This window comes from Thermobia domestica, chromosome 8 (assembly GCF_964235325.1).
Source record: "Thermobia domestica chromosome 8, izTheDome1.hap1.1, whole genome shotgun sequence".
Taxonomy (NCBI): domain Eukaryota; kingdom Metazoa; phylum Arthropoda; class Insecta; order Zygentoma; family Lepismatidae; genus Thermobia; species Thermobia domestica.
This window is the reverse complement of record NC_137461.1, coordinates 161,938,171-161,957,964: the sequence shown is the minus strand read 5'-3', so window position 1 is coordinate 161,957,964 and position 19,794 is coordinate 161,938,171. Positions and strand designations below refer to the sequence as shown.

Sequence of the window (19,794 nt, the reverse complement as noted above, 5' to 3'; positions counted from 1 at the left end):
GAAAAGAAAATAGAGAATTTACAGTTGACATTAGCTGCGAATTTTCAAGACCGAAATAGTAGAGAAGATAAAAATGGTAGTGATTCGAAGCAATACAGGAACAATAGTAATAATTTTAGAGGAAATAGAAGTTTTCGGAATGGAGGACGAAATTTTTACAAGAATAATGGAAATAGGAATGGGAATAGGAATAGTAATAATAATTATATTAGGAATAGAGGTTCTAACGGATATAATAATGGAAGAGGATTTCGAAATAATTGGCGTAATAATAGAGGCGGAAGGAAGACAAGTTTTTGGCAACAAAGAGGAAATAGTTGTTGTGCGAATGGTGTTAATAGGCCAACATGGTGCCAAAATCATAGCCAAATAAATAGTCCCGTACAGTATGTTCCGGTAGTACCGAACCAGATAAATGGTACAACTTATTACCAGGCTACAACTTCAAATAATTTAAACTAGGTCAAACTGTAAATGACAGAGGCACATTTACAGGTAGTAAATTAAAAGTTAGAGAAATAGTAGCCTCTACGTTAACTGATAATAATATGCTCTATGTTCCGATAGAAGTAGATGGTAGAAATCATAAGGCTTTAATTGATACAGGATCGCAGATATCCATTGTAAACGAAAAACTAGTCCCACCTAGTGCGAAAGTAATCCCTAGACCAACGAGGATTCGTGGAATAACACAGAATGTGTTAGTAGTGAACAAGATCGCTGTGATTAGATTTAAAATGGCCGGACAGACATTTCATTTGGAATTTCGCGTAGTAAAGGATTTTCCGTATCAAGTTTTGATCGGGAATGATTTTCTACAGAGTCAAAATTGCCAAATAAATTACGGTCAGAATAAATTGACATTGCAGAGATTTGGAAAGCCAAGATTAAGGAAAAGGGAAGAACAGGAATCTGTAACTGTGTCTGATAATGCGGCGTTAGGAATAAAACATTGTATTCGACCAAGATGGGTATTAGGTCATAAGGTACGGTTGTTACCTAGGTCTAAGACTACGGTAGAAGTGAATTTGGTTAGTGCCTGGAATAACAGGGAATACTTGTTGGAACCAGATAGGAAGATAGAAGCCCAATACAATGTGTTGATTCCGCGTGCACTTTTATCGGCTGAAAATAACAAGATAGAGATTATTAATCCATCTAATAGAGCAATTTTATTGAGACCGAATATAACATTAGGAAAAGCTGAAGAATGTGTGGATGAAGAACAATTGAAGAATGAAGGATTATCAACCGAAGATATTGATAGCATTTTAAGATCTCGTAGAAATTTTGATAAATCTAGATTGAAATTCGGGAAGGAAACGAAACCGGAAATTAGGGATAGAATTGAGAGTTTGTGCTATGATTTTGCGGATGTTTTTGCATGGCAGGATGACGAATTAGGCCAAGTAAAACATTTTGAGCATCACATTGAGTTAGAAACAAAGGTACCATTTAGACGTCACCAATATCCGATTCCCATAGCGTTAAGAGATAAGGTTAAGGAACAAGTTAACATTTTGTTGAGACAAGGAATAATTGAAGAAAGTTCAAGCGCTTACAACTCTCCGATGTTGTTTATACAGAAACCGTCAGGGGGTATTCGTGCAGTTTTGGACTGTCGGTTTTTGAACAAATGCGTTAAGCTGCATAGCATTGCGCTGCCTCCGATCCATCAAATTTTAACGTGTATGGGAGGACACAAATATTTTAGTATTTTGGACGTAAAATCGGCTTATCATCAAGTGCCTATTTCTGAGGAGTCACGGGAGTATACTTCATTCAATATACCAGGCGTAGGAGCTTATCAGTATCGTGTTCTTCCTATGGGATACTTACAATCGCCCGCCATATATACCAAGATAATGGCAATGACCCTGGCAAATGTAAATCCAGAGTCAGTTTCCTATTATATGGATGACGTATTTCTATATACGAATAATCAGGAGAAGATGGTAGATGTACTTCAGTCTGTTTTCAAAAGATTGAGACATTATGGACTCAAACTATCTGTTGAAAAATGTCAATTCATAGAAAGGAAAATTATGGCTCTGGGACATATTGTAAGTGATGCGGGATACGAGGTTAGCCCGAAGATAATCCAGGCGATAAAAGCATGTAAGGCCCCGAATAATGTAAAGCAGTTAAAATCTTTTCTTGGTTTAACTAATTATGTTCGAAAATTCTGTAAGGACTATGCCAAAATCACATCAGCGTTTCAACCAATTTTGAAAAAGGGTCATAAGTTCGAATGGAATGAATCATACCAGCAGGCGTTCGATCAATTAAAATCTGCACTAATGAATGCACCATTACTAGCTCCATTTAGGGAAGACTTAGACACGAGAGTGTACACAGACGCATCGACTAGTTCGATTGGTGGAGTATTAATGCAAAAACAGGCTAATGGTGAATGGACACCAGTAGCGTATTACAGTCGCGTGTTACGTCCACAAGAGAAGACCAGACACATAGTGGAATTAGAGATATTAGCAGTGATAAGTTCTTTAAGAGCATTTAATTATTACTTGTTCAATAAAGAATTTGAGCTGTACACCGATTGTAAGGCATTGAAGTATTTGCAAACGTCACCTAAATTAGCTCCGAAATTAGTAAGATGGAGTTTGGACTTAGCCCAATATAAGTACACACCGGTGCATTGTCCTGGAGAAAAGAATCCTAGTGATATTTTGTCCAGGAACACAGATATTGAACCAAAGGTAGATGATGTTGAGTTAGAAACGTTGAAGGTGAATTCCGAAGATCTCCAAGTTAATTTGACTTTTGATAATGATATTGACGTTGGCGACTTACAGAGAAAAGACTCATTTTTCGGACCGATCATGCATGCAATAGAACACCCAGAGGATGCTGATGTAAAAGCTGAGAAGCAGGCCCGATGGTATACAGTAAAGGACGATAGGCTTTATAGAACACAAAGAATGGCAGGTGGTACAAAATTATTATTATGTATTCCTTATGCGTTAAGAGAACAAGTATTCAAGAATCTACATTGTTCAGTATACGGTGGCGGACATTTTTCGTACACGAAATGCTATAGACGTGCTTTAAAATTAATATACTTTCCAAACATGAAGAAATTCTTCATGGAGAAGATAGGAGAATGCATAAGTTGCCAGATACAAAAAAGGAAGACAGGAAGAGTACCATTTCATGCGCAGACGTACCCCTCTTATGCTCCATTTCAGTCAGTTGTGATGGATGAGGTTGGACCTTTTAAATTGTCTCGTAACAATAGAAATAAGTACATTCTAGTGTTTGTTGATAATGCAACTAGATTTGTTATCGCTAGAGCGGTACCCGCAGTAACGGCAGAGATCGTTGCGCAGGTAATTTTCGAAGATCTGATTACGAAACATGGAGTTCCATCTCAGCTCCATCTGGACAGGCTATCATCTCATCGTAGCCGAATAGTGGAAGAAATGGCTGAGAAATTTGGAATGCAATTGCATTTTGCGAATACTAGCGCCCATTATTCTATAGGAAGTGCGGAAAGGGCCATTGGCTCATTGCAACAAGTAATGAAGCATTACATTGACAAGGATTTTTCAAACTGGGACGAGATCTTGCCAAGTTTGATATTTACTATTAATACGCAAGTGCATGATGGTACTGGTTTTTCACCATACTATCTTTTGCATGGAGTCGAACCAAGAACGTTTCTTGAGCAGGACCTAGACATTCCTTGCGAATACGTCGATAATGAGGTGAGACTTCAGAGCATAAAAGAGGCACGCCAGCTAGCGTACAAAAATTTGCAGAGAAGATTTAGATCTCAGAAGAAGCAAATAGAGAAAAAGTTTGATCAACCGAGTTTTGAAATTGGTCAGAAAGTGTTAATAAGGGAAATGCCGAGAGCAGGTTTGCCCGCATGTTTTGGTAACCGTTACAATACTAAAGGGGTAATAGTGGACAAAATAAACAATAATTCATACAAGGTACAGTATGAAACGAAAAATGGTGAAAAGAAGAGTGATACTATAGACTTAAGACGTTTAAAATTATTTGTAGAAAGTAAAAATGGTGAAAGGTATGGTGAGACAGAGCAAACATCAGATGGTGATGAATAAAATTTCGATTTGGTGAAAAAAAAAAGAAAAAAAAAAGAGTTTAACATAGGGTCTAATGTAACTATGGTACAAATTGGGTCTACCGATGAAGTGTCAGAAAGGGGGCACTTTCTCAACCAAACCCTAATCCCGAGATTGGAGGAAATGCTAATCTCCATCAGGAAATTTCCCGAATCGATACACACTTTTTGAATTATAGTTACTAGAATTGTGAATAAATAATAAATGTATGGAATGTAAAATTAAAAGTATTGATTAAAATCAGTTGATACCTAGAAAATAAAATAAAGATAAAATACATAAGAATAAATAAATTGTTGATAGTAGGCTAAAATACTAATAAATAAATAAATAATCAGTAACAGGAAATTAATATTAGGTTTTACTAATTCCAGAATTTTATTCAAGATTGAAAAGGAAACATTAGAATATGGAAACAACAATGTGGGTGATCTATATAAAATTGATAGTTATGGTTCATGTTGCGAAGTCAGATGATCATCATCAAGTAACTATGAAGGACGTAGGGATAGCCCTAACACAAGATTCATTGGCAGTTCATGCATCAAATATGGTATATACAACAATTCGATTACATGTTAACTTTCACGAAGCTGTGCCAATGCACAAAGTGTGTAGCGAATCATATGATATTCTGGATGAATACGCAGAAAGGGAAAGACAATTTAGACTTAATATAATAAATTCAATACCATGTCAGTTCGTATTCATAAATGGTAGTTCTAAATGTATGGAATCAGCAAGGACTAAACGTTCAATTTGGTCTATGCTATTAGGATTTGGGTCTATAGGATTGTCAACCTATAACCTAATACACACACAACAGTTGTCGACCTCAATTCAAAAATTGTCCGAACACGAAAATGTATTGGCTGAGGAGATTCATAAATTAAAATTATCGCATAATGAAGAAATTTCAATAATGCATGGTGTGGTAGTTAAGGTACATCATGTTCTTCAGAATGTAAGGAATAAACTGCAAGAGATGTATTGCTACTTGCAGCAAGCTCAAAGGAAAATTTTGACTAATCTATTTTCTCATTTAGCTAGAGAAAGAGTGACTAAAATATTCAACGACATACTTAGCAACCAATTATCTTATCATATTTTGTCAAACTTAGATGTGAATAAATTTATAAATAGTCATGATATTTTGAAGTATTCAATTTATCGTTCTGATATAGGAATGTTTTATCGAGTATCGTCGATTTATTTAATGAAATATGACTATAATGAAAACAACATCGACTTATTATTAAAAACGCCAATTGTTTACGAAAATACAGTTTCGAAGATGTTTAAGGTAATTTCTATGGGTTATCTGACTAACAACTTTAGAACGTATGGAATTTGTCTCTCCATGTGAAAACTCAAAATTGCAATCCTCGACACGCTCTGATTTCCCGGTTCTAAGCAATTCTCCGTACATCCGTAATCTCATGAAATTCATAAAATCCCACAGATAAAGTTTATACAATTTCTAGAATCTGGCTAATGTGAGGAAAGACACATTGTCAACATTTCCTTCCTACATTGCCAGAATCTTAATGATGACATTCTTATACACAAGTGTTTACAATAAATTGCTGACACAAACGTTAACCAGACTGTGCAGCTTGCATTTACTTCACATTTACAACATTAAATTCCCATAACCTTATTAACAATTCCGCGACATAAACATAAAAATAAAATCAAAATATACAACTTATTATCCTCGAAAATCGAGTACTTCCACAGTGCCACGACGGTCAAAAAAATGCAATCAACATCGATTTCACTTTCGGTTTCGACATTCTGGCCTTTTATCGGGGTGATGGTGCGGCTCATGGTATCCTTGTAGGCCTGCGTAAGCATGTCCTTGGTTTCGGTCGCTGATTTTCCCAGTTTGACGCAAAACTTGATGGCGTACCGCAGCTCCAAATTTCGCTCCATCGCAACTGACGACGAGACGTCACAACAGGAGGTCACTAACACAGTGGTCCACACTCAACTAACGCACGCAGGCGACTGCCGCCGGTTGACACCTGTTCCCAAGGCTCCCCTCCATAACATCCGGCCTTGCACCCCCCCCCCTCTACATTGCTCTGCGCGCCAGGGAAAATATGTCCTACTACTTCTGGATACGACCCTGTATGTAACTATTATTTCAAGTGCTGAATTCAAACTTCCGTACTAGTGGAAATGTCGATGTACAGTAAAGAAGCTACATTTTCGGGGAAAATATGTCGTGAAAGAAGTGTTCGGAAAATTTCCGCAATTGAATGCACAAAGCATCGGAAGTGAATACTTCAACAATAAAACTATTTATTTTAAGCTGAAAGATATTTAATTTCATTTATGGCAGTTTGAAACACTTACTTTATAAAATGTGAATTATCTCTTTGTTAATTGTTTTAAATTCATTTTCAGGAAAGAACCACCTGCTAGTACTAGGGAAATTCCCGTAATTGAACGCGCAAAGTATCGGAAGTGAACTTCAAAAACAAAACCATTTATTTTACGCTGTAAAATATTTGCCATGAATATCTTTGTTTTAAATTAATATATTTGGTATTCATATTTGGCGAACGTTACTAAGGCTCCTGGGATGACTTGATTTACACTTGTTCGTTTGTCTGCCTGTACCACACACACATTACAGGGTACAACTTTCGGTCTTAAATTTTCATGGTACAAGCACGAGACACACTAAATTTCCTGTATAGATTTTGGCGGCATACCAACGTAAAATTTCAAAACGGCGGCAATCTTAAAAAAAAAAAAAAAAAAAAATAGCGGGTATCCACACAAGGCGCAATTTTGGGTCTCTTGAATGGAAGTTTTCAGAGTAGAAGCACGAGACACACTAAATTAGCTGTATATATATTTTGGTGGCCATCCAATGTAAAATTTCAAAATGACGGCCATTTTTCAACTAGAGAGTATCCACGGTACAGGGTGCAATTTCGGACTTTTAAGTTTAAATTTTGAGGATAGAAGCAAGATGTTCTAAATTTGCCGTGTAGATTTTCTCGGCGATTCAATGGCAAATTTAAAAATGGCGGACAGTTTTTTCAAAACAGTAATGAACAGAATATTGTTGCAAGTTGCGAAAATGACAATCTTGAAATATAAATCAAATTTGAACACTTTTACCCCAAAGACATTGAAATATTTAGAAAAAAAAAACAATTAAACCCGAAAAAGCCTACATGGGCCCAGGTCGGTTGGGCTTTTTCAAAAATACCCGGGTTTTTTCAAACCCTGATGTGTGGGAACCTTTCAAAAACAAATCTAATTAACTTTGCTTCAATAATATTACAAAAATACTTCTTAGTAGGTGTGATCACAAGTTCTCGGAATTACATAATTTTAAGCAGTGTTGTAACTTTAGACCATATCTCCAGAACAATCTGAGATATAATTTGGCTGTAAAGGTATTATGATCTTCACATTTATTGTAAAACATCTATACAATTGGATAAGGTATTTGTCTACGTAGTGTTTTGAAATAAAGACTTTTGAAAAAAATCAAACTTTCAATCTCTTGTAACTTTGCTCAAATTCATTCGAAATGCGACATTTCATGAACACAATATTAGATACTAAAGTACTTTGATGTGCAGTGTCCCGCCTGTCTCACTTGTGTTATTACTGCTGTAGACGCCAAATTTTGATGTTTTTGATACTGTAGCGTCATTAGTTTGCAACATTGAATAATACTATAATATTGTAGGTTTTCTTTTAACATGTAGATCTGAAAAAATACAACTTAATGTTGGGTTGGCAACACTGTTAACCTTGTGGTATCACAGAGTATGCTAAATAATGTCTTACTGCCGATATTTACATGGTACAAAATTTCAGCATTTTTTTTGTCCATCAGTTTAAAAGTTTCAAGGGCGTATCATCAAGATAAACTGTCCACCCTGTATATTATATCAGCGTTTTTCTAAAGCGGTATCGCATCGCAGTTTGCGATACAAAATCATAGAAGTGCGATGTAAACAAAATATTGCATCCCAAAATGCAATACACTTTTTGATCATAATTTACTACCAAAGTGAGCTACTTTTGCAACGAAAAACAATATTTCATTATCTTTCCTTCACGACAGAACCTTTCTTTCGATGTCACATATACTAGTAAGCATTCAGTAATAAGTACACCTACGTTCGAAAACCCAACTTTTCCACTTTAAGTATATTTCAGATTCTTAATAATACAAACCAACCTACCACGGACTACACACCATATTACTGCAGAACAATGCACTTCGACATTATATTGAATCTGGAAATAAAGCACCTTAATGAGATTTCGCGATGTTAGAGCTAACTTTACGTTTCGGAAACAACATCACTAACAAAAACATGTGACTTTAGCAGTACCCTCTTTACTGCCCTTCTGTTTTTGCAGTTGTTCCAAGCTCTTATGAGTTCAAAAATGACGTATCTAGTTGTTACATAGCATTGGTCAACAAACATTCTTTTTGCTAAGCCGTTTTACTTTCCAGTGAAAATGGAGAAAGAAAATTAATGTTTGGTCTAGAACGTTTTAGAAAACTGGGAAAACGAGCTGGATTAGATCAGATCAATTAGCTAGATCAGTGTTTCTCAAAGTATGGGTACGGGCCGTTTCTTTGGTAGGTCGCGAGAAGTTTTTCCTTTTAATTGTGAAAATTTTATTTTGATGCAGAAACATATGTTGTAAAGTAAGTACCATTCAGGAAATGAAAATTGAAAGCGTTTGTTAATGAGGTGAACAGTAAGTGGTTATTCAGAGCTCTGCCCTGTTGTACAGTCAGTAGAGATGCTATGTTAGGATGGAAAGAGAATGGGTGAGTCAAAATCTGTCACGGGATAGAGCATTACGTTGAGAATAGCGTTACCTTTGTATGGAAAAATTAGAATTATAATTTACAAAATTAAAATACCACCATTACGTAGAATGACAATGTGTAATTGAATAAAAGTAGGTGGGCCACAAAGTACTTTTTAATATTTAATGTGGGTCGCGGTAACAACAAGTTTGAGAACCACTGAGCTAGATCATTTGGCTACAATATCAGTCACGAAATTAATATTTTTGGAAAACTTAACTTGTATCTTTATCATAAAAATGAAGGCTATATAGATTAATAATTCCAAATCTCCGTTTCGTGACGACGTTACAGATTCAGCACTTGACAGAAAACTTGACATGGATGCATTCAAAACCAGCTACCAGCTTAGACAATCTATACAACACAAAAATACTACTGACATTACTTTTCGTTTACCTTGCTTTTCATTACTATTATTGATTGAGATTTTTTTTTTTATTATTCCCTATCCATATAAAACAGTGAAATATAATAATAATTTCCTAATAATGAGACACAAAACTTAAAAATGATGACGCAAAAACAAAAATCTAAAACTTGATATATGATCAAGTTGACAATTAACATTTCATATACACATTAATAAATGCATTCGAATTGCTCATAGAAAACATCACTTACCATGCTGAATAAAATACGCGCAAATCCAAACCATACTAAATTTATGGGTTTTTATTTTATTTTCTTAATATTGGTGGTTCACGATTGTCCCCCATGTGGATCAAAATTCAAGAATAAGCACGGCAGCGGGAGAATTTTTACTGAAGAAAACTCCAGAGAGAGTTGAAACAATTGAAAAAATATAACACATTTATCTGGGACGTAAAATTTGTTAATTTTAATATTTTTATGGTAAAATAAAACGGAAAATAACTCTTCTTAATTAACTTTGAGAATATCGAACCTAAAACTACATAAAAATTATTCGAAGACTATTCTACCAAAATTCCTTTTTTATATATATATATAACGAATGAATATAAAACAGCCAATTAACTAAATTGCCACAAATTAAATATTTTATAATTAAAATAAAATTAGTTTACATATAGAATTATGACTTACGGTTTTCCCCAAAAATTATGAACATTGTACAACATGAGTACATCACAATAAAACTATATACAGGGCGTCTCGAAAGACTGATGCATTGATTAATGGAAATTTACCACATTCCTATACGAATATTCGTGATATTACCATAAAAGATGTAGGATTAATCGCAACAACCTATTGAGTTGCCTGAATAAAGACGAAACAGCTTATGACTTTGTCACATAAAAATGATGGCTTTGAACTGAAAGTAATGTTGCAAACCAAGGGAAGTGCATTGACTCTATTGTAACAGTAATTTCAAATAGCGCTCGCTCTTGCGCTTCTCATCTGACTTTGCTTGTTCAGGCTTTTACACTATTCAGTAGGCTACGAAACAATTACCTCGTACAAGAATATATAATACAAATAAGAAGCTGGTAATAGTATAATAGGTAGCAGATGACGATTGTGTTATTTCAAAACGGCTGGAGGGAATAGGAGTGAAAGGAATGGAGTCACACCCGACAGGTTGTAATGTTATCATCGTAGCCATCTAGTGCTCAGGTCCAATCTTTGAATGAGAACAGAAGGTCGTATGGAGTAGTATTTCCCCACACACCCAAAATTTTAAGTTATTTGTATGCCAACTTTCGTATAAGAGTTCATGTAGGAGTTATTACATGTGAAAGTGAGAAAATGCCATCCTATAAGATGTGTTCAATATGATCGTCCTACTCGTGGATAAACTATTCCAGTCTTTTTAATAACTCTCTTGAACCTGCTTTAACACTTGTGAATCCATAGAGGCATAAACCATCCACAATGCGTCACTTGAGATGAAGCAAGTTATCGATTTTCATGTGGCAATAACAATAAATAAATCAATCAATCAAAGTGACGATATAAATAAGTCAAGTGAAGATATAGGAACCACGGCAGCCCCATAATGGGAACTCCCTCCTACATATTCAATGCTAGCAGCGACGCAAATCTGTCTTCAACATTGGGCGAGTGGGGGGGGGAGTAAGACCATTCCCACATTTTTATTGCTATGTTTAATATATTTATGAAGTTAAAAAACAATGCTGTGGAGGATCAGCAGAGCAGAGTGTCGTCTTCAACATTGGGAGGCGGGCAGATTTGAAGCTTATTCTCGGGAAACATCCGTTTCACCTTACTTTCATTTGTGGCTGTCGGAACAAATTATCACATTTCCCCTCAAACAACATATTTCAAATCGGATTACTGGGGAACAGTCCCCTTCCCCCGGAATTTGCACAAGTGAATGCAAACATACTGATTACTCAAAATCTGTCGGAATCCGGAATCCTATCCTCATTCATTAAGGTACCTCGTACTCAAATGAATACAAATGAAACAAACACAGCTTTTTAATATATATATATATATATATATATATATATATATATATATATATATATATATATATATATATATATATATATGTATATATATATATATATATATATATATATATATGGTCACCATCCAATATTCCGCTGATGAGCAAAGGCCCTGCAATTCGTGTATTTCATGTAACGCACACGAATTTTCCCTTCCTACATACCACAATTTCCCATCATTTTTCTTACCAGTCTACATCTTTACTGTGATACATAAAGGTTAGGTTTCGTAGTTCTCAGCATTACTATGAGCATTGAGCTTCGATCAAAAAAGGAACCAACGTGGTTACTAATCCACCCTTACCTATATGTGCGGGCCAGCATTCTAGAACCTTGCCCTCTTACTATCTTAGAAAATATTTCTTAAGGGAAGAACTGCATTAATACGTGTATATTGACTTTAGAAGGGCTGAGTAAAAACGCAGCGTGTAGACATATGGGTGCTGGTGTAGTTTAGGTGAACCACACTTTGGAAGATTTACAGGCAAAATTCAATACTCTGCAGGAAAAGACATGTTTACGGGGTTCTTACAAAATTACTTTTATCATTTCCCCTGACTCTTCCTTGATTTTCAGGTACAAGACCAACAATTTTCCCTGACCCGCGGCATTCAATGAGATAATGGTGTACTGATAATGAATGCCTGTTAAAGCTAAATAAGACTTAGGTCAGTGATTCTCAACCTGTGTGCTACAAAAGATCAGCAACTTTCCGTTTGCAACACTATACAACAGACGCAGGGCCATACAAAAAGCTAATAATGGTAGACAAGCAAACCAGTGTAAGCTAACCAAAGAATTGCTATTTGAGCTAGTGAAGAAACTTTGTAAGACATCTTCAAATATTACACATTAACGTTCAATTTCTTTTTTTTAAAAAAAATAAAAAATTGGCCACCTTTCTCCCCAATGAGCAGCTGTAACGGAAATAAGACGCGCTCCTAAAAATTTACTAAACAAACGAAAAAACAATACTTTAATGGAATTTGTCAATATTTCTTCGAATTCAATAAAATGAGAAAATAAAACAGTGAGGAACTTTTCAAAATAATGTGTAAATGTATATGGAACTGTGAATTTAACATAATGAAAGTTATAGGGAACGAATATTACAGGTGCCCATGCCAATTCCCTAACCTCTATTTTCTTGTACCGATTTTTTTCAGTTATTTCAATAGATCCTATATTATACAACATATTAAAAGGTAATAAGAATTTTAGGCATGATCCAAAAAATGCATCGAAAGAATGCGATCTTGGCCGATAATTAGTTTTGGATCAGGAGCTACAACCTGGATTGAAATTAGAGATAGCATTAAACATTTCAGCAAAAGAAAAGTTAGGACACGCGGAAATACGTAGGAACAAAACATGGTTCGACAAACTAGCAGAGAAGAGAAAACAGGCAAAATTACGCTGTCTACAAAATCCGAATGAAATAACTACACAAAATTTCGCAGATATCAGGCGGGAAACTTCCAAAACTTTTAGAACAAAGAAACGTGATTTTTTAAAGCTAAAATTAAGGAACTTGAAGATAATAGTAAAAATAAAAACACCCGGGACGATCAGTGAAGGGCTATCAACCTCGTGCTTATATATTAAAGAAATCTGACGGTACAGTTATCACTGATACGGATAGCATCTTAAATAGATGGAAAGATTTCTTTGACGAATTGCTTAACACGCAACCAAAAACTAGTGTGCGTGGAGAAAAGAAGATACACTCCGCAGAACCGTATATTTCAGAACTCAACCGAATAGAAATAGAGACCGCTATAAAAAAAAATTAAAGAAACATAAATCTCCGGGTGTAGATGAAATTCCGGCTGAGTTTATTTTAGCTGGAGGCGAAAAATTGTGGAACAAGATACACAAACTCTTTCTTCTTATCTGGAACAAGGAAGAATTGCCAAAAGAGTGGAAAGAATTAATCATTGTTCCAATTCACAAGAAAGGCGAAAAAACTGACTGTAATAATTATCGACGCATTTCTCTTCTGTCAACACCCTATAAAATCCTTTCAAATATTCTATTAGCAAGACTGACCCCATACGCAGATGAAATTATTGGATATTATCAGTGCGGATTTAGACGAAATCGATCAACTATCGACCAAATATTTACCATTCGCCAAATACTCGAAAAAAAGAGGGAATACAATACACCGGTACATCAACTATTTATTAATTTTGAAAAGGCGTACGACTCGGTTAGGAGAGAAACATTATACAACGTTCTTACTGAACTTGGAATACCGAGAAAGCTAATTAGATTAATTAAAATATGTTTCAATGAGTCCGAAAGTAAAGTCCGGGTAGGAAAGCTTTTGTCCACGAGCTTTCACGTCGAAAATGGCCTGAAACAGAGATGCGTTGTCGCCATTATTAAACTTTGTCCTGGAATACGCTATAAGGAAAATCAAAGATAGCAACCAGAGCCTAGAGTTGAACGGTATTCACCAGGTTATGGCATATGTTGATGATGTAAATTTAATGGGGGATGAGAGGAGAACAATAGAAAGAAATGCAGAGATCTTATTAAACGCTTGCATGGGTTTAGAAGTAAATGCAGAGAAAACTAAATACATGGAAGTGCGTCGGGTCCGTAATACGACAAATTATGGATACATTAAAATATTAAATAATACTTTTGATAAAGTGGATAGTTTCAAATATCTAGGATCAATGTTAACATACGAAAATCATATTCACGAAGAAATTAAATGTCGACTGAAAGCAGGGAATTCGTGTTACTATTCGGTTCAAAATCTCTTGTCGTCGCAAATTCTGTGGAGGAATTTGAAGCTTAAAATATACAAAACGATAATCATGCTTGTTGTTCTGTATGGTTGCGAAACATGGTCGCTTACTCTGAGGGAAGAACATAGACTGAAAGTGTTTGAGAACAAGATCCTGAGAAGAATTTTCGGACCCAAGAGGAACGGGAATGGGGAATGGCGGAAACTTCATAATGAGGAACTACATAATTTATACGGTTTACCCAACATTGATAGGGTGGTCAAGTCTAGGAGGCTTAGGTTATGTAGCTAAAATGGAAGAAAGTAGAAACGCTTTCAAAGTCTTGACTGGAAGACCAATCGGAAAACGACCACTACAGAGACCTAGGCGCAGATGGGAGGACAATATTAAGATAGATCTCGCAGAGATTGCAATACAAAGTAGAAACTGGATGCAGTTAGCGAAGGGTAGAAGTCAGTGGAGAGCTTTTGTGAACGCGGCATTGAACCTCCGGGTTCCATAAGCCATAGAGTTAGTTAGTTCAGGAGCTACAAAATTTTTGAATGGCGTCTAAATCGAGTTTTCGTATTTTTTTACGGAATAAGCACATCATACTGAGTGAAGTGATAGTTTGGGCTTGGCTACACTATATGTAGTTCCCCAGATATAAGACCTACAAGAAAATTTTTCCTGAAATATACTGGATCTTTTGGTCCAAAAAGAACTTAAATGATATTAAATAGCTAGGAACACTAATTAAAAGCTATTAACAATAATAGCTATGATTACCTGTTTTAGTTACTTAGATTGACCGCTTTAAAATTTTTATCTCACTTTCAATTTCTTCTGATTCCAATCATTGTTTTTTCTTATGTCATCTCTCTTTTTATCTAGTTCTTTTAACTTAGCCATTTTCCTCCGTTTAAGTACTCTCTGAGACTTCTCATTTTCTCTTTTCTTCCAAAGCCGAACTGTATTTTGTTCTCGCACCTATTACAGAAGTTATGAGTTCTGGATCTGAAGCACTAAGACATCTAATTCCACCTATGTAAGCCAATCTACCAGTTGTCGTTGGGCTACTGAAGAAGCCTCTTACAAATTTTCTACTAATAAACAGAAATACCAGAATCTACACTTGCATTTCCATGTGAAATAATCCATGTCATTTTTACAAGACTCCACAAATGTTTGAATTCACCTTTGCCACTTAGAACTGATTTTTTAAGCTCACCAAGATTTGTTTTGTTTTCATCTGAATTATAATAAGACGCCAACACACTTTAAGACGGCTGAAGAAAACATTGGAACTCTTTCTGAACTAGCACTGCTTTAACATCATCCAAACGAAACGACTGATGAAGTATATTCCAAGCACTTTGTCATTCTTATCCGGGCAAATGTAAGAAAACTTCAGGATTAAGGCATGAAATGGTACGAGTACGATATCTAAGAGGACATTTTTCGAGTATTTTTTCAGTAGTGCCTATCAAAAATTTTTGACAATCACTGAAGAAACTGCCCTTGTCTACTTCCTTGACATCTTTAAGCTTCCCAATGCATTCTTTTCTGCCCCGAATCCTATATCCACATTCTTTGGGGCTTTCAGATTACTTTTAACTTCTAGAGCTTGCTCTCAGTCTCCTTCTTTGGACATCGGCATTTAATTCTTTTTTTTTTTTTTTTTTTTTTTTTTTTTTTAATACAGTCTATTATGGTGTTGAAAAAGCATTGAGTAGCAGCAAATTAGCTTCACTCACTTAACAGTACTTCTACACTATTATGTTTACAACAAAAAGAAATGCCACCACTTATAACGTGAAGTGTAACAAATCAAAATATCTTCATAAATTACATTCTTAATATTAGAAATAATGTTGTGTACAACGATACATGAAGTAGTAACTACTTTACTTAACAAGTTTACACACTATAAATACAACTCCTAGAACTCAATGGAAATCATTTAATTGTAGTGCTTCATTCAACAAACACTAACTGAATTTTTGGCTTATCTTAACAAATAGGTAAGACGGACAATAGTTTCATTTCCTGAGAAAAATCCCGTTTTCCCTGATTTCCAGGCTAATCACCATTTTCCCTGACATTTGACCTATGTTTCATTTTCCCTGTTTTCCAGATATGTAAGAGCCCTGTGTTTATAAGGAATAAATTTCTGCAAGTGACAGAATTAAAAACAAAGTAATACTGTTGTATTCTATGTTTAGAAGTGTAAGAGTACTGTATTCGAGATTAACAAGTGCTTTACGACGGACAAAATAAGTGAATGCATATGAATGATGACTTATGCTATTTTTCACAACTGGTATATATATGCGTACTTTTCACATACCCCTATACGGGACCGCCAGCTTTGGCTTGCTCTGAGTCGGTTAGATACCATTTGTGCCTTTTACTGGCCACCTAGCACAGGCTGGTTTGTTTCTTGCTTGCAGTTTTTATGCCACACATCCGGAAGCCGTATTTATACGCAAATCGTAAAAGCGTGGAGGTTTACTTTTGACGCAGCACTAAAAACACTTTCACTAATTTCCTTCTTATTGTCTTCTAATTGATTTGCGCTGGGCTACATGAAAATATCTCACTTGGCATAGATAAAATTCAAGGTGGCCATCAGAAGTAATTCTTGAAAAATGAGAATTCTTTTTGGATTTGCTTATAAATACGGCTTCTGTATGAATGGCAGAAGAACTAAAGTGCAAAAACACAAACCAACCTGCGTTGTGTGGCCGTGTCTGAAGGGAGCAGGCGCGTCATTGATGGTAGGTATACGATGATAGTAAAAAGAACTGGGGTTTGGCGAAGATACGAGTTTCAATAGCACTTGCCATGGTTTTATACTAGTAACACTCCACTTGTAAACATAAGATACAGCTTTCGCATACCGTGCAGAAATACCCTGCCGGTGGAAAGAAGCATCTAATAGAGTTACCATTCATATGCACTCACGTATTTCAACCATCGTACAGCACTTGTAAATCTAAAATACAGACGTATTACTTTATACAAAATTCTGTTGCCTACAGAAAAGTGGCCTGTCTTTTCAAACAAAGTATTCAATTTTACTTGTAAATCTTCCAAAATGTGGTGCGCCAAGCCTACACCAGCACCTCGTAAATGAATTGTAAATTTTCAATTGCTTCTGGTAAGCCACCTTGATATTTATATATGCCAAGTGAGATTTTTTCATGTCGCCCAGCGGAACCGTTTTAGCGGACAATAAGATCAGTGAAAAAATTATAAATTTTCAACAATTCTTTCTAGTGATGCGCCAAAAGTAAACAAGTACGGACATATGACGTACCCGCACCGGTAACTCTTTACTTGGGCAAGGCAGTGATATCCTATCATTGTTAATATGTATTATTCACAGGTTGTCACTTCTTTGCTGTTCTTTATTCATATAGATATTTCCCTGATATACATAGTATTGCCGAGCGAGCGTCAGTCCCGCAGGGCACATTGTTCTGTCCTTCGTTCTTGGTAACTGTAACTGCGGGAACCGGTTTAGATGAATCGCTTACTGTCACTGCCTTGCCTAAAGTAAAGACTTGCCCCTGCACCTAAGCAACGATTACAAAATCTATAATGAGAATGTTGTTCTTATAATGGGAAAACAGTACTACATATATTTCCTTGCACTACTTTACGAGAACGATCTTTACCTTTTACCTGTCCCTATAATGTAAGTGTTTGTTCCTTGCAAAGTCATTGGACCTGGATTACATCCTAATATTCTTATTACTCTAGATGACAATCGTGATATATTGGGTATGAAAGCAGCCATGATGAACAATTACAATTTGCAAAGATAAGGTTTTCCCACCCTCATCCAGGGATGACAAAACATATATCGAAAGTGAAACTGCGACCAGCTGATGTTTCGACTTTCGAGTTTTTCCAACACTAGCGCCACTCTTGCACTATCAGAAACGGAAAGTTTCATCAACCATCATATGGAAAATCCAAGAAAAATTTACCAACTTTAGTGGAATAGCATATGTGTCAATAATTTACAAAGGACTAATATTTAGTGCTAGATTTTTTAAAAGATATTTATGTATTTATTTTCTTCAGTTTGTTTAACTAATACAAAGGTCAATTAAAAATGAAACCATAATCAACCGTAGTTTAGTAAACGCTAGGGAATTGAAGTTTTGAGGGATATAGCAGGTCCTTTGGAAATGCCAAAATATGATCCCTTTTAATATTACCAACCCAAGGCTTCAAAATATCAGTAGCAAGCGCTCTAAGGTGTAGGATTAGATTTAGATTTTCAGTTTAACGCCCCTTTCATCAGCAAGGCTATGTGAGACGTGGATGTACAGCTTAACGTGGAATTTGAACCAAACGAATTTCCGCCTGGAATTGGACATGGGTATCTCATGCCAAAGGTGCGTACAAGTAGCAGGAGCGTCATTTCAGATTTTGCTTGGGGGGGGCAAGACCCCTTGATATACGTAAAATTTCGCGTTTTTCACTGATTTACTACTATTCTATTGATAAAATCTATATACACAGGGGCGCCGGAACCGGGGGGCAAGGGGGCAGTTGCCCCTCCTGAAATTTTCAGAGGGGGCAAGATACTCCTTTTGCCCCCTCACTTTCAGACTATAGAAACATCACACAACACTGATTATAAGAACTAAATTTTGCTTTTTATGGTAATGTGAAAAAATTATCTATTCCAGATTCATCTCTCTCTTTGAAACAAGGGACCGGGCGCTTTTTCTTCCCTCATGTTAGAAAGAGTTAGGAAAAAGAATTGAAAATTCTCTTTATTTCCATTGGTGTACATTCTCAAAACACTGTAAATTCTTTAAAAATTGTTGTTTAAGTAATCGTAAGTCTGCAATATGAAACGAATCGTTGAGCGAGATTTTAAAGTTTGAAAAATATAACAGTTTAAATGAGTAACAGGACTTTTAGGACCTAAACACATTTTCCACAATGTTAAATTAATGTTCTTACAAACAATATGCAGAGTGCAGTAAGTTTTACAGTGAGGAGGAAAAATGTATGAGGTAGGATTAATAATTCAGAGCACATGAAAAATGCGAACTCCATTGTCGTTCCGTTCGTTTAACCCTTTCACTACCATTTTTTTCCGGAGTGAGAAACATTTTCCACCGTTTCGTTTTTCGACGTGGAAAGGGTGGGACATTATGTAACCCAATGATATTTTTACGTGGGACCTATATGTCCCAGTGGTAGTGACATGAATGATCATCTTGTATTTTCAATTATGATACGTATATTGTCAAAAAAAAAATAGGTCGTATTTATGATTACAAGTATTTTACATTTCTGCATCCTTTTCCAAATGACAGCACATGCAACCACTGCTTTATCACTAGCACATTGTTCCTCACTTGCATTGTTCACGTTCACTTCCACTATTGTCTATTTGATAATGTTCATAACAATTCTGTGAACCATTTGCAGGCTTCTCTTTACTAGTGGAACATCTATTCATAGCAATAACATGCGGTAAATTACCACGGGTTCTCTGAGAATGTATCGTGGGACACATATGTCCCAGTGGTAGTGAAAGGGTTAAGATATGAGTGCAGAAACAGAACACCTGTTTCAGTTCT

The 19,794-nt window shown here is 35.7% G+C and overlaps 1 protein-coding gene across 2 annotated transcripts in view; it reads right to left on the bottom strand.

The window, feature by feature from the left end:
* LOC145693324 (endoribonuclease LACTB2) overlaps nt 1-18,103 on the bottom strand; it is a 102,341-nt gene extending 84,238 nt beyond the window's left edge. The window contains exon 1 of one of the 2 annotated variants that reach the window (XM_081769210.1): nt 17,863-18,103. In XM_081769210.1, coding sequence (XP_081625336.1) covers nt 17,863-17,984 — 122 coding nt within the window. In that variant the 5' untranslated portion in view covers nt 17,985-18,103. The remainder of the gene's footprint in view (nt 1-17,862) is intronic. The other variant, XM_081769212.1, reaches the window with a different exon arrangement.
* Between the last annotated feature and the right edge of the window lie 1,691 nt (nt 18,104-19,794).